This window comes from Manis javanica, chromosome 7, assembly GCF_040802235.1.
Source record: "Manis javanica isolate MJ-LG chromosome 7, MJ_LKY, whole genome shotgun sequence".
Lineage (NCBI taxonomy): Eukaryota > Metazoa > Chordata > Mammalia > Pholidota > Manidae > Manis > Manis javanica.
Window position 1 is genome coordinate 34,332,617 of NC_133162.1, and position 15,243 is coordinate 34,347,859.

The 15,243-nt window shown below is 36.6% G+C and overlaps 1 protein-coding gene across 3 annotated transcripts in view; it reads right to left on the reverse strand.

The window, feature by feature from the left end:
* KIF11 (kinesin family member 11) overlaps nt 1-15,243 on the reverse strand; it is a 64,536-nt gene that overhangs the window by 4,332 nt on the left and 44,961 nt on the right. For all 3 annotated transcript variants that reach the window (XM_037015713.2, XM_037015715.2, XM_037015714.2), the window contains 3 exons: nt 15,130-15,236; nt 3,475-3,754; nt 1,293-1,515 (listed from right to left, as the gene is read on the reverse strand). In XM_037015713.2, the coding sequence (XP_036871608.2) occupies nt 1,293-1,515; nt 3,475-3,754; nt 15,130-15,236 (610 nt within the window). The remainder of the gene's footprint in view (nt 1-1,292; nt 1,516-3,474; nt 3,755-15,129; nt 15,237-15,243) is intronic.

A 15,243-nucleotide genomic window follows, 5' to 3' on the forward strand; every position in this document is an offset into this window, starting at 1 on the left:
AGATCTGGGGGAGTCAAAAATTATACACCTATTTTCAACTGTGGGGCATCAGCACCGCAAGCCCCACATTGTTCAAGAGTCAACTGTAATGAACTCATGCGCTCATCATTTACAATGCACTTGCCTTTTTGCTTAACACTTGTAGTTCTAATTTCATTGAGGAGTGGACAATAAATATTACAGGACTCTTGAGGGGAAAATTAACATTTTTTAGTACCATCTTCTTTTGTAATAGCTTAAAAAAAACTTTTTAAGTATAGTTTACATACTATAAAGTTCAGTAATTTTTCAGTAAAATTATAGGGCATGCAACAAATATCACAATCTGATGAATAACTTAAATACACACAAATATGTATATATATATATTATATATAATATACACAATCTAATAAATAACTTAATTAACACTCATCAAGTGTTAAATATCTTGTTATACCTTCTTCCCCTTCTTCCAAGAAGGCTTCCCTGAATCAATAGTTTACAACTGATCTTTTTGCCATCTCTGACCTCCCAGAATGGTGACTCCTAAATGCCAATGTAATAGTCCATGGCAAAATGAGAGGTACACATAAGAAAATGCACAATGTGGGGAACTCTGCATTAAACTAGACTTATTTAATTGCATCCCTCCACTATTTTTGGTATTAAAATGTCCTTTTATAAACAGTGCCAGATTGATGGTTAGCTGGGTTTTTGTTTGCTTTTAAAATATCCTCTCTTAACAAAGTTAGTTTCCTGAATGTGTATAAAATTTTACTGAATTGTAATGGCCAAATTTCTAGAAGTGTATGTCACCTATATTATGACATCTAATGCTTAATTAAAGCTATTTTAACGTTCCAATTTTTCCATACGAGTTGATTACAGTAAGATGGTAAATCCCTATCAGGCAATGGCAGAACCTAGTTTTTCTGAACACCTAGCACTGTAAAAGGCTGAACTTTAAAAATCTTACGAACTCATAAATACAGAGAAAAACCTGGTAGTTGCCAGAGGGAAGAGTAGTATAGGGATGGGAACAAAAGGTAAAAGGTATAAAGAGGTACAAACCTCCAATTATAAAATAAATCACAGAAATTAAAAGTACAGCATAGGAAATACAGTCAATAATACTGCATTAATTCTGTATGTTGAAAGATATAATTACACTTATTGTGGTAAACATGTTGTAAGGTATATAATTGTTGAATCGCTATGCTGTATACCCGAAACTAATATGTCAACTATACGTCAATAAGAGAGTTAAAAAAAAAATTGTTTTAGCAGTTCACTTTCCCTTTTAGTAGTACCTGTTGGGACATCCAGTTTCAGATCCTGTTGCAGAAAGCAATTAAGCTTTGTCAAACCAATTTTTATGGTTTCATTAAGTTCTAGACTTTGTGCCATTAATTTTTCTTCATCAGTGCTTATCTGACCAAGAAAAATGTTATGCTGGTTCTCATTAGCTGCTTTATGTCCACTTAATTTTTCAGTAATCTCTGAACTTGAAGCCTCACAACCTTGGTTTACAACCTGTAAAGGAGCCAAATGAGCTTTTGTTATTAAAATCTGAGTGGTCACTATATTCAATATATCATTTCCCCCTACCTTGAAATTTTTCTTAATAAGTTTTTTTTTTAAGCATACAAAAGTAGAGAGACTAGTATAAGTAAACCTCTTTTATTCACTACCCAGTCTTACCATTTATCAACCCATGGGGTACTGATCAAACAAGGTTGACCACTTACTCCTTCTCCCCACAAGATTATTTTGAAGCAAATCTTATATAATTTCATCCATTATTTCAGCATACTTCTCTAGGAGTTAAGAGCCTAAGACCACTCTCACATCTCGGAAGTTTAACATTGATTTATTTTTGGTTTATATCCAATGTCTAGTCAGTGTTCAAATTTCAGTATTTGTGTCAAATGTTTTTCACAATTGGTTTGTTTGAATCAGAACTTATCATTAGATTTGGCTGATAATCTCTGAAGTAGGTAACTATACAATTTATCATCCAAACTGGGATACTTTCAAGAGTAAAGGGCCATTCTTAATAATAATTACCCTAATGCAACAGATGTAGACTATCTCAGGGAAATGAGGACTCAACACCCTCTAGTCTTAACTCTCTTTTGATATAGGTTACCCTGTCTCATACTTTTCTCCTTGAAAATAAATTTTGTTGTTGAAGAAACCAGACCTCTGCTCTATTGAATATCTCAAATTCTGGATTTGGTCAATCGCATCTCTATGCTACATTTCCATATGTTTGTCCTCTGTATTTTCTAAAACTAGCTAGATTCAAAGGCTTGATCTAGATCAGGTTTAACTTTTGGCAAGAACATTTCGCAGGTGGCACTGAAAGCGCATAATGCCTGGTGTGTCTCTCATGGCAAGATTAATCAGTGGGTTTGGGTATAGTTACCCTATTAATAATAATGTTCTCCATAAACTTTTGATCAAATCATGTAAGCAATTATTAATGTCCACACGGGTTATTTCATTAGGGATTGCAAAATAGTAATATTCTATTATTTCTTCTTCATCCTATTAGCTGGAATTCTTCTGTGAAACACTTTTCTTCATCTATTTCACTCTGGTAAACCAAGTATAATTCTTTTGGGAAAGGCAGATGGATGCTTGTCTCCCTTTATTTATTAGTTTTCAGACTAATGCATTGTTTCTCTACCATAATCCAAAGGAGACCAATGAAATTTTTATGAATTCATGAGTTTTAATGTATTTGATGCATTTTAATCTATTGCAACAATTATTCTTCCTCACACTATACCATCTTTACACAAGGGAGTGTCATCAGGTTGGCTCCTGGGTCTTTTTGACACAACCCTACTAATCTAAAATAGCTTCCTTACTTTATGGTGTGATAAGATCTCTAGGCTCATCTGATACATTTCCTGCTCCAAACCTGAAATCAGCTATTTCTCTATTAGCCCTGGTTTCTTTTAGTGAAAACAGCTTATATAGCTTAAAATACTTACATTCTTTTACCAAATTCCTGAGAATATTAGTAAAATCCTTTTATTGCATGGAAAGAAAAACCAAGCCACAAAGGGCTCATGCAAGTGTTAAGTTCAAACCCACAAACCTATCAAGTATCCTTTGAGCAACCAGAACAATATCCTAAATACTTAAAGCAGTAACAGGTTTGAATGTACCTAGAGAAAAGTAAAAATTGGAAGGTATTATATATCAAAAGACAGGGTGCCCTTAACTGAAGGAACTATAAGTCAAAAACCAAGAATAGACGCAGAACACATCAGATAAATATTAAATAATTTCGAAGATGGGAAAGATATACACATGAAACAAGATCAAGTATAATCAGACCAACTGTTATACAGAAAATTTTAAGTTGTTCATTATATTTTAAAATACCATTTATTTTGAAACCAATTCTTAGCAGAGAATATTTAATTTTCTGACTACCACTCTTCTCTCCAAAGTATGTTCCAGTTACAAAGTTATTACCTCCAATAAATTCTGAAGTTCCTCTTCCCTTTTATTTGAGCAAGATACCCACTGTTCAGAAAAACAAAGTGTGCTTGCTTTCAGTGCCTCACATCTCTGTTCAGTCTCTTGAGATACTATTTCAAGGTTGCTATTGAGTTTATCACAGTGTTTCACAGACTCTTCAACCAATTTTGAACCTTCTTGGTTAAAATATCTGAGTTCCTGTGACAAGCCATCAGAATCAGCACAAAACTTTTTACTATGAGAAGTAGTTTTGCTGATTATATCCTTGGATTTCCTATAGGAAAACAGAGAAACATTGTTAAAATGGAAGACTCAGACTCAAAGGATATATAACTTGCCCGAGATCACACAGCTCAAAAATAGTATATCTGAGCCCAGGCACTCTGGCTCCAAAGCCCATGTTCTTAATTAATCTCTGACGTTGAGAATGGATGCTTTGGCCATATCTTTTCACAGCAGACTGACATTACATCTGCTATTCAATGACCTTTGAAAATGTCTCTTTTCTCATAAAATCTCTCCTAGCCCTCCTGTAGATATGATGCTTACTTCGTACCTCTTAGAATATTAACTATACACTTTTTAAATTGAAATCTGTCTACATGTTTTATTCCTTCCACTACACTATGTTCTTAAGGTGCATGTACTATAGCCTCTACTCAGTCGAGTCCCTAAACCATTCAGTCATTTCTGTTCTTAAGCAGTTTTTCCTTGCCTATAACATAGAATGAATCATAAAAATTATAAATGTAATAAAGCAAAAAGTGAACTATAAAGTTTTCTAGTAATTAAAAGGAAATTATATTGGGATGTGACAAACTATACATATAGCCCATGTAATACACTATAATAAAACCCTGATATAAAACCAATGCCAGCTACAACATACATTTAAAATTCACTGATGGTTTCTTTCTCTCACTAAGTCTCCCTATATCAAAGTCATCCCATAGGACCAGAGTTAAACTTTGGGGAATGAAAGTTACCCCCTATCACCACTAGATGGTGCTACATGTGAGTAAACCAAGCAAAGAAGCAAATGTGTTGAAAGCAGTTCAACTACAGATTAAGTGGAAATAATTAAAAAAGGAAAAGAAGTGATAAATCTGGAGATGATTAATACAACAAATCTATCCAATGACAACATAGTAGGAAATAATTAAAAAAGGAAAATGTAAGTGGTAAATCTGGAGATGATTAATACAACAAATCTATCCAATGACAACATAGTAGGAAGATGAAATTTATTCCTAAATGACTACAATCCATGACAATAAATGCCAAAGGCAGGGCCTCAAACTTCAGTGTACATAATCCTCACCTAAATTCCTGGGCCCTAAATTCTGGCTGTTTTTTTTTACATGGTCCTTGGGACCACACTTTGAGAAAAATGGTATAGACAATAAATGTCAGGAAGATAGGAAACATGATTTGCACAAGTCTTCAAGAAAATATATCATAGTTCCCTTCCAATTTTAATCCTACTCTCCTATTCCCTTTAAAGCTTTGCAAAAAGCCAGAAGTCCTTAAAAGTCTACACACCAGAAATAAAAAGTGAGGAAACACTACCTAGATTCAGAGATAGAAGGAAGACTTCAGAATGGAATGTGATATAATGAACAGGACCAGCAACAGGATTGAAAGACAGATGGCAGGAGTTATTCGGTAGAAGGATAGGTGATAGCCAGCATTGTAGAGCAGCACTGTTCAACAGAAATACAATGCGAGCCACACATGCAATTTAATAATGTCTAGTAGCCATCTTAAAAATGAAAAGAGTTAAAACAATCACAGTAACAATGGATTGATTCGGTGTACATAGCATATGTAAAGTAAAATCTATGAAAATAATGCATAAGAGACAGAAAGAATTGGGAACATACAATTATAATGTGCTTTCACTATACATAAAACAGCAAATTATTTGAAGGTAGATTAAAAATTTGAAATATATACTATTAATCCTAGAAAAAACTCATTAAAAAAGGTAGTTTAAAAAATATAAATGATAAGTCAATGGAAGAGAAAATGAAAACAAAAATGCTAACTTAAATTAGGAAAGGAAACAGAATAAATGATGTAACAAACAGAAAACAGCAAAATGGTAGATTTTAATCCAACTATATCAAAAAGGTCTAAACACACCACTTAAAAGTTATACATACAGGAGCCAAGATGATGGCGTGAGTAGAGCAGCGGAAATCTCGTCCCAAAACCACATATATTTTTGAAAATACAACAAATACAACTCTTCCTAAAAGAGAGACCAGAAGACACAGGACAACAGCCAGACTACATCCACACCTGCGAGAACCCAGTGCCTCGTGAAGGGGGTAAGATACAAGCCACGGCCCGGCGGGACCTGAGCGCCCCTCACCCCAGCTCCCAGTGGGAGGAGAGGAGTCGGAGTGGGGAGGGAGAGGGAGCCCAGGACTGCTAAAGAGCAAGCCCTAGCCATCCGCACCAGAGCGCAGACACAGTGCGTGCATGGGGTGCTGGAAACTAGGAAAACAGGAAAGTAAGACCTATGAGCGGGTCCCCGCAGCCGGCACCCCTGGGACAAAGAAAAGCGAGTGCTTTTTCAAAGTCTTAAACGGACCAGGGACCCCACAGCAGGATGGAAGCATCCCGGGACACATAGCGAGCAGCCAGGAATCCCGGAGAACTCTGGGCACCCCTAACCCCCTGGGCAGCAGGGCAGCTGGAAGGCCCCTCATGGAGATAAACAGCCTCCCAGCCATTTCCCCTCCAATGCGGCTCAGCCACATCGGAGCAGCAGCCCGAGGTAGGCCACCCCACAGCGACTGTGGAGCTAAACTCCATAGCGGCCGGGCAAGAATCAGAAGCCCTGTCTGGGCACAGCTGCCCAGCAAAATCTGCAAGAGGTCACTGTTCTCCCAAGAGAGGAAGGGGACAAACGAATAAGAAGGGACGTTCTCCCAGCCATCACTTGCACCAGCTCCGCAAACTATTTCTACAGCCATGAAAAGGCAAAAGAATTTGACACATACCAAAATCACAACCCCTGAGGAGATAGACTTAACCAGACTTCTGAAAAAGAATTCAAAATAAAAATTATAGACATGCTGACGGAGCTGCAGAGAAATACACAAGAGCTAGGGGATGACGTCTGGAGGGAGATTACAGAAGTGAAACAATCTCTGGAAGGATCAATAAGCAGAATGGATAATATGCAAGAAGCCATTGATGGAATAGAAACCAGAGAACAGGAACTCATAGAAGCTGACGTAGAGAGAAAAGGATCTCCAGGAATGAAACAATATTAAGAGAACTGTGTGATCAATCCAAAAGGAACAAAACCCGCATTATAGGGGTACCACAAGAAGAAGAGAGAGAAAAAGGGATAGAAACTGTCTTTGAAGAAATAATTTCTGAGAACTTCCCCAAACTGGGGGAGGAAATATACGCACAGACTACAGAAGCACACAGAACTCCAGAGAGACGGGACCCAAAGAGGACACCAAGACACATAATAATTAAATTGGCAAAGATCAAGGACAAGGACAGAATATTAAAGGCAGCCAGAGAGAGAAAAAAGGTCACCTACAAAGGAAAACCCATCAGGCTATCATCAGACTTCTCAACAGAAACCTTACAGGCCAGAAGAGAATGTCATGATATATTTAATGCAATGAAACAGAAGGGCCTTGAACCAAGGATACTGTATCTAGCACGATTATCATTTAAATATGAAGGAGGGATTAAACAATTCCCAGACAAGCAAAAGTTGAGGGAATTTGCCTTCCACAAACCACCACTACAGGTTATTTTAGACGGACTGCTCTAGATGGGAGCACCCCTAAAAAGAGCACAGAGCAAAACACCCAACATATGGAGAATGGAGGAGGAGGATTAAGAAGGGAGAGAAAGAATCATCTGACTGTGTTTATAATAGCTCAACAAGCGAGTTAAGTTAGACACTAAGGTAGCAAAGAAGCTAACCTTGAACCTTTGGTAACCACGAATCTTAAGCCTGCAATGGCAATAAGTATGTATCTTTCAATAATCACCCTAAATGTAAATGGACTGAATGCGCCAATCTAAAGACACAGAGTAACAGAATGGATGAAAAAGCAAGACCCATCTATATGCTGCTTACAAGAAACTCACCTCAAACCCAAAGACATGCATAGACTAAAAGTCAAGGGATGGAAAAACATATTTCAGGCAAACAAGAGCAAGAAGAAAGCAGGGGTTGCAGTACTAATATCAGACAAAATAGACTTCAAAACAAAGAAAGTAACAAGAGTTAAAGAAGGACACTACATAATGATAAAGGGCTCAGTCCAACAAGAGGATATAACCATTATAAACATATATGCACCCAATACAGGAGCACCAACAAATGTGAAACAAATACTAACAGAATTAAAGAAGAAAATAGAATGCAATGCATTCATTTTGGGAGACTTTAACACACCACTCACTCAAAAGGACAGATACACCAAACAGAAAATAAGTAAGGACACGGAGGCACTGAACAACACACTAAAACAGATGGACTTAATAGACATATATAGAACTCTACATCCAAAAGCAGCAGGATACACATTCTTCTCAAGTGCACATGGAACATTCTCCAGAATAGACCACATACTAGGCCACGAAAAGAGCTTCAGTAAATTCCAAAACATTGAAATCCTACCAACCAACTTTTCAGACCACAAAGGTATAAAACTAGAAATAAATTGTACAAAGAAAGCAAAACGGCTCACAAACAAATGGAGGCTTAATAACATGCTCCTAAATAAACAATGGATCAACGACCAAATTGAAATGAAGATCCAGCAACATAAGAAACAAATGACAACAACACTAAGCCCCAACTTCTGTGGGACACAGCAAAAGCAGTCTTAAGAGGAAAGTATATAGCAATCCAGGCATATTTAAAGAAGGAAGAACAATCCCAAATGAATAGTCTAATGTCACAATTTTTGAAATTGTAAAAAGAAGAACAAATGAGGCCTAAAGTCAGCAGAAGGAGGGACATAATAAAGATCAGAGAAGAAATAAACAGAATTGAGAAGAATAAAACAATAGAAAAAAATCAATGAAACCAAGAGCTGGTTCTTAGAGGAAATAAACAAAATAGATAAGCCTCTAGCCAGACTTCTTAAGAGAAAAAGAGAGTCAAGACACATGCACAGAATCATAAACGAGAAAGGAAAAATCACAACGGACCCCACAGAAATACACAGAATAATTAGGGAATACTATCAAAACCTATATGCCAACAAGCTGGAAAACCTAGGAGAAATGGACAACTTCCTAGAAAAATACAACCTCCCAAGACTGACCAAGGAAGAAACACAAAAGTTAAACAAACCAATTACGAGCAAAGAAACTGAAACGGTAATCAAAAAACTACCCAAGAACAAAACCCCCCGGGCCAGATGGATTCACCTCGGAATTTTATCAGACATACAGAGAAGACATAATACCCATACTCCGTAAAGTTTTCCAAAACATAGAAGAGGAGGGAATACTCCCAAACTCATTCTATGAAGCCAACATTTCCCTAATAACAAAACCAGGCAAAAACCCCACCAAAAAAGAAAACTACAGACCAATATCCCTGATGAACGTAGATGCAAAAATACTCAACAAAATATTAGCAAACCAAATTCAAAAATACATCAAAAGGATCATACAGCATGACCAAGTGGAATTCATCCCAGGGATGCAAGGATGGTACAACATTCGAAAATCCATCAACATCATCCACCACATCAACAAAAAGGACAAAAACCACATCATCATCTCCATAGATGCTGAAAAAGCATTCGACAAAATTCAACATCCATTCATGATAAAAACTCTCACCAAAATGGGTATAGAGGGCAAGTACCTCAACATAATAAAGGCCATATATGATAAACCCACAGCCAACATCATACTGAACACCGAGAAGCTGAAAGCTTTTCCCCTGCGATCGGGAACAAGACAGGGATGCCCACTATCCCCACCGTTATTCAACATAGTACTAGAGGTCCTAGCCACGGCAATTAGAAATACAAGGAATCCAGACTGGTAAAGAAGAAGTCAAACTGTCACTATTTGCAGATGATAGGAGACTGTACATAAAAAACCCTAAGGAATCCACTCCAAAACTACTAGAACTAGTATCAGAATTCAGCAAAGTTGCAGGATACAAAATTAACACACAGAAATCTGTGGCTTTACTATACACTAACAATGAACTAATAGAGAAATCACAAAAACAATTCCATTCACAATTGCATCAAAAAGAATAAAACATCTAGGAATAAACCTAACCAAGGAAGTGAAAGACCTATACCCTGAAAACTACAAGTCAGTCTTAAGAGAAATTAAAGGGGACACTAACAAATGGAAACTCATCCCATGCTCATGGCTAGGAAGAATTAATATCGTCAAAATGGCCATCCTGCCCAAAGCAATATACAGATTTGATGCAATCCCTATCAAATTACCAGCAACATTCTTCAATGAACTGAAACAAATAGTTCAAAAATTCATGTGAAACCACCAAATACCCCGAATAGCCAAAGCAATCCTGAGAAAGAAGAATAAAGTTGGGGGGATCTCGCTCCCCAACTTCAAGCTCTACCACAAAGCCACAGTAATCAAGACAATTTGGTACTGGCAGAAGAACAGAGCCACAGACCAGGAGAACAGAATACAGACTCCAAACATTAACCCAAACATATATGGCCAATTAATATATGATGAAGGAGCCATGGACATACAATGGGGAAATGACAATCTCTTCAACAGATAGTGCTGGCAAAACTGGACAGCTACATGTAAGAGAATGAAACTCGATCACTGTCTAACCCCATATACAAAAGTAAATTCAAAATGGATCAAAGACCTGAATGTAAGTCATGAAACCATAAAACTCTTAGAGAAAAACATAGGCAAAATCTCTTAGACATACACATGAGTGACCTCTTCTTGAACATACCTCCCCAGGCAAGGAAAACAAAAGCAAAAATGAACAAGTGGGACTATATTAAGCTGAAAAGCTTCTGTACTGCAAAAGACACCATCAAAAGAACAAAAAGGTACCCTACAGTATGGGAGAATATATTTATAAATTGCAGATTCAATAAAGGCTTGACATCCAAAATATATAAAGAGCTCACCCACTCAACAAACAGAAAACAAATAATCCAATTAAAAAATCGGCAGAGGAACCGAACAGACAGTTCTCCAAAAAAGAATTCAGATGGCCAACAGACACATGAAAAGATGCTCCACATTGCTTGTCGTCAGAGAAATGCAAATTAAAACCACAATGAGATATCACCTCACACCAGTAAGGATCACCATCATCGAAAAGACAAACAACAACAAATGTTGGCCAGGTTGTGGAGAAAGGGGAACCCTCCTACACTGCTGGTGGGAATGTAAATTACTTCAACCATTGTGGAAAGCAGTATGGAGGTTCCTCAAAATGCTCAAAATAGACTTACCATTTGACCCAGGAATTCCACTCCTAGGAATTTACCCTAAGAATGCAGCACTCCAGTTTGAAAAAGTCAGATGCACCCCTATGTTTATCACTGCACTATTTACAATAGCCAAGATATGGAAGCAACCTAAGTGTCCATCAGTAGATGAATGGATAAAGAACATGTGGTACATATACACAATGAAATATTACTCAGCCATAAGAAAATAACAAATCCTACCATTCGCAACAACATGGATGAAGCTAGAGGGTATTGTGCTCAGTGAAATAAGCCACGCGGAGAAAGACAAGTACCAAATTACTTCACTTATATGTGGAGTATCAGGAACAAAGGAAAACTGAAGGAAAAAAATAGCAACAGAATCAAAGAACTCAGGAATGGACTAATACCAAAGGGAAAGGGACTGGGGAGGATGGGTGGGAAGGGAGGGACAAGAGCGGGGAAGAAAAGGGGGGCATTACGATTAGCACATATAGTGTGGTGGGGGCACAGGGAGGGCTGTGCAACACAAAGACAAGTAGTGATTTTATAGCATCTTACTACACTGATGGACAGTGACTGTGAAAGAGTATGTGGGGGGGACTTGGTGAAGGGGGGAGCCTAGTACACATAATGTTCTTCATGTAATTGTAGATTAATGATACCAAAATAGAAAAAAAAAAATCCTAAAAAAAAAAGAAAAAAGTCATACATAGCTCAATTTGATAAAAAAGGAAGACCCAATTATACGTTGCCTACAAGAAACCCACTTTAAATATAAAAGATTTAGGCCAAAAATAAAGGGATAGAGAAAGATACATTATGCAAGTAGCAATCAAAGGAAAGTTGAAGTACTTAAATTAATTTCAGACAAAGTAGACTTCAGAACAAGGAAGACTATTGGGGGATAAAAAGAGACATTACATAATGATAAGGACATATCAACCCTAAATTTGTACATACTGAACAAGAGAGCATCACATATATGAGGTAACTGATAAAATTTACAGAAATGGACAAATCTACAATTAGAGCTGGAGATTTCAACATCCCTCTTCGCAATTGATTGCATAAGTAGGCAGAAACTCAGTAAAGATACACATGATTCAGATAGCACTATCAGTCACCTTGAACTAACTGACAAGTAAAGAACACCTCATCTATCAAAAACAGAAGACAGATCTTTCTCATGTGGGTGGCACACAGATAAAGCATACCAGAATAACACATGGCAAGGGCTCTGAAATTTAATTGGCATGGAACCACAGCTCATTTAAGTGGGCCCAGACCTGCACACTAAACCTACACAGTGAAAGCCTGCGAAAAAGAAGAAGACTTAAATAAGATTTGGAATCTCCTAAGATAATAACAAAAATGTTCAAGGTACAATAAAAAAACACTCTGGAAAACCAGAACTTAAAAAAGGAAAGAAGAAAGGTGCCAACACTGAGGTAATTTAGATATCAGAATTATCTGGCAAGGATTTTAATGCAGCTGTCATAAAAATGTCTCAATGAGCAGTTAAAATATTTCTGGGAAAATCTTAGCAAATCTTAATCTTAATCTTAGCAAAGAAATAGAAGAGACTGAAAGAAGCAAATGAAAATAAAACTGAAAAGTGTAATAACTGAAACAGCTCACTGAACGGGTTCAGCAGTACATGAGGTGACAGAGGAAGATCAGTGAACATGAAGACAGGTCACAGAATTTACTCCATCTGAGCAAAGAGAAAATAGACCACATATCCATACCCTCAGAGACCTATGGGACTGTAATGTCTAACATTTGCATCATCAAAGTCTTAGAAGAAGGTGAGAAGGACTATAGGACTGAAAGATGTTCAAAGAAATAATGGATGGAAATTTCCTATTTTAATAAAAGGCTACAGATTCAAGAAGCTTGGCAAACACAAATGGGCTGAACTCAAAGAAGTATGAAAGAAGACACAATGTAATCAAAATTCTAAAAACTAAAGACAAAGAAAAATATCTTGTAAGTAGCTAGAGAAAAATTGCCCAAAGAGGATAATTATTTGAACAACAGCAGATTTCTCATCTCATGGAGGCCAGAAGAAAATGAAATAACATATTCCAAGTGCTGAAAGAAAAGAAATGCCAATTCTGAATTCTATATGCAGTGAAAATATCTTTCAGAAATGAAGGGGAAATCGAGACATTCTCAAAGGAAACCAGAATTTGTGGCCAGCAGACCTAGCCTTGAAGATTAAAGGAAGTTCTAGAACAGAAAGAAGCTTGGAACTTCAGGAATGGACAATTTACTAGGCAAAAATGGGGTAAATATAATAGAATATCCTTCTCCTCATGAGTTTAGAATATCCATGGGCAAAAAATTGAGCCTTGACAAACCTCACACGTTATATAAAAAAATTCAAAATGGATCATGGATTTAAATCTTACATAAAATTATAAAACTTCTAAAAGAAAATGTAAGTCTTACTGGAACATAAGGTAAGTATGTGAGACTAGCAAGCAAAGGCTATAAAGCAACATTAAAATCTAATGCAGGAATCAGCAAACTTATTCTTAAAGACACAGACAGCAAATACTTCAAGTTTATAGGCTACAGTCTTTGATGTATCTTTGCAGTGCAAAGGCAGCCAAAGATAGCCAAAGGCAACACCTAAACAAATGGGCATGACTGTGTCCAGTAAAATGTTTGCAATAACATCCAGCCTGTCAGCCATAGTTTGCCAAACCATGATCTGTTTAGTAAGTATATATTCCACCACTGTTAACAGTTAAAAATTGTGAAATTACTGAATGTGTACTCTAAGATTAAGCAAATAAGTAAATATGTTGGGAATGAAAGTCAGGTTCTCAAAGTTGAAAAACAGAACATATATATGGCATAGAAAGATAGTGATGTGCATATACATATACATATACATAAACACAAATATACTTCTAGCTGTGTCCACCTAGAGAGCCTAGAAGAAATGACATCCCAGTAGTAATGAGCACACTTGGTGACCAGATCTTGGCTCCAGAACTAGGGCTGAAAAAGTACAAGATGAGCCTGGAACATCTTGCTATAACAGAAATAATGCCCAAAAAGGATAGGTCATATCAAAAGGACACAGGAGTAAACTTAGAGGGGCTCTCACTAATCAAAACTGGGATAATTGGAACAGCAAAATAAATAACAGTGGATTATAACCCAGAGGATAAAAGAACCCATGAGTACGTGCTAACATAAATAATATGAATAAATGGGAGGTGAAAGGAAAAATTCTTCCTCTCAGTAGAATGCCAACTAATAAATGTAGAAGGAATGATGGAATTAGAAAAAAAGACGACCATCATTATACCTATTTCCAGCATGTGCATTAATAGATGCTAGGTGGAACAGAATACTTAGGTAGATTCAAAGTATCCTTCCATAAATTCTTTATTACGTACAAAGGAAAAGATTAACTTTACAGTGGAAAAATCTGGAAAACAATAGCGTAACCAAGTTATCAAAGTTAAATAAAATATCATCAATGTGAGACAAAGTCATGTACCTCTTGCTATCTGAGATGCACTGAGAACAAACCACGTTTGGGGTATTCTTGACAACTGCAGTTAATCATAAAGGCTGACCCCAGCTGTGGGACAGTGTATTAAATAAACATTCCACACTCTTAAAAAAAAAAAAAGGAAAGGTCACAAAAGACAAAGACTAAAAACTGCTGCAGGTTAAACGAGACTCAAGGGACGTGACATTAAATGCTATGTGTGGTTCTGCGTTAAATCCTAGAACAGATGGAAAAATCTTTTCTTTTCCAATAAAGAACATTAATGAGACAATTAGAAAAGCTTGAGTTAGATCTATATATTAGATAATAATGGTGACCAATACTAATTTTGATTTAAAATATTGGTAGTATGGTTGTATAAGATCATCTTTGTTTTCAGAAAATACACACTTAAGTGTTTAGGGGAAAGTAGACATCATAGCTGTAACTTATTTACAGCTAATTTAGAAAAGATGTGTGTATACACACACACACATATATATAATATACATATGTAATATCAGAGAAGGGGAGAGAGAGGAAATGAGAGTGATCAAGCAAACATAATAATATGTTAAATGAGAAATTAGGTGGATAGTATTTGTGCTATTTGAAGCTTTTTATTCTGAAATAATTTTAGGCAGAGAAAAGTCAGAAAATTTAAAAACAGCTTACTGTTCTGTATTTTCTTGGACATTACTAAGTGGTTTCTGAATGCTTTCACATTTTTCCTCCAAAGCACAGAATCTCTCTGCCCAAAGATTGGTTAACTGGCAAAGTTCCTGTAAG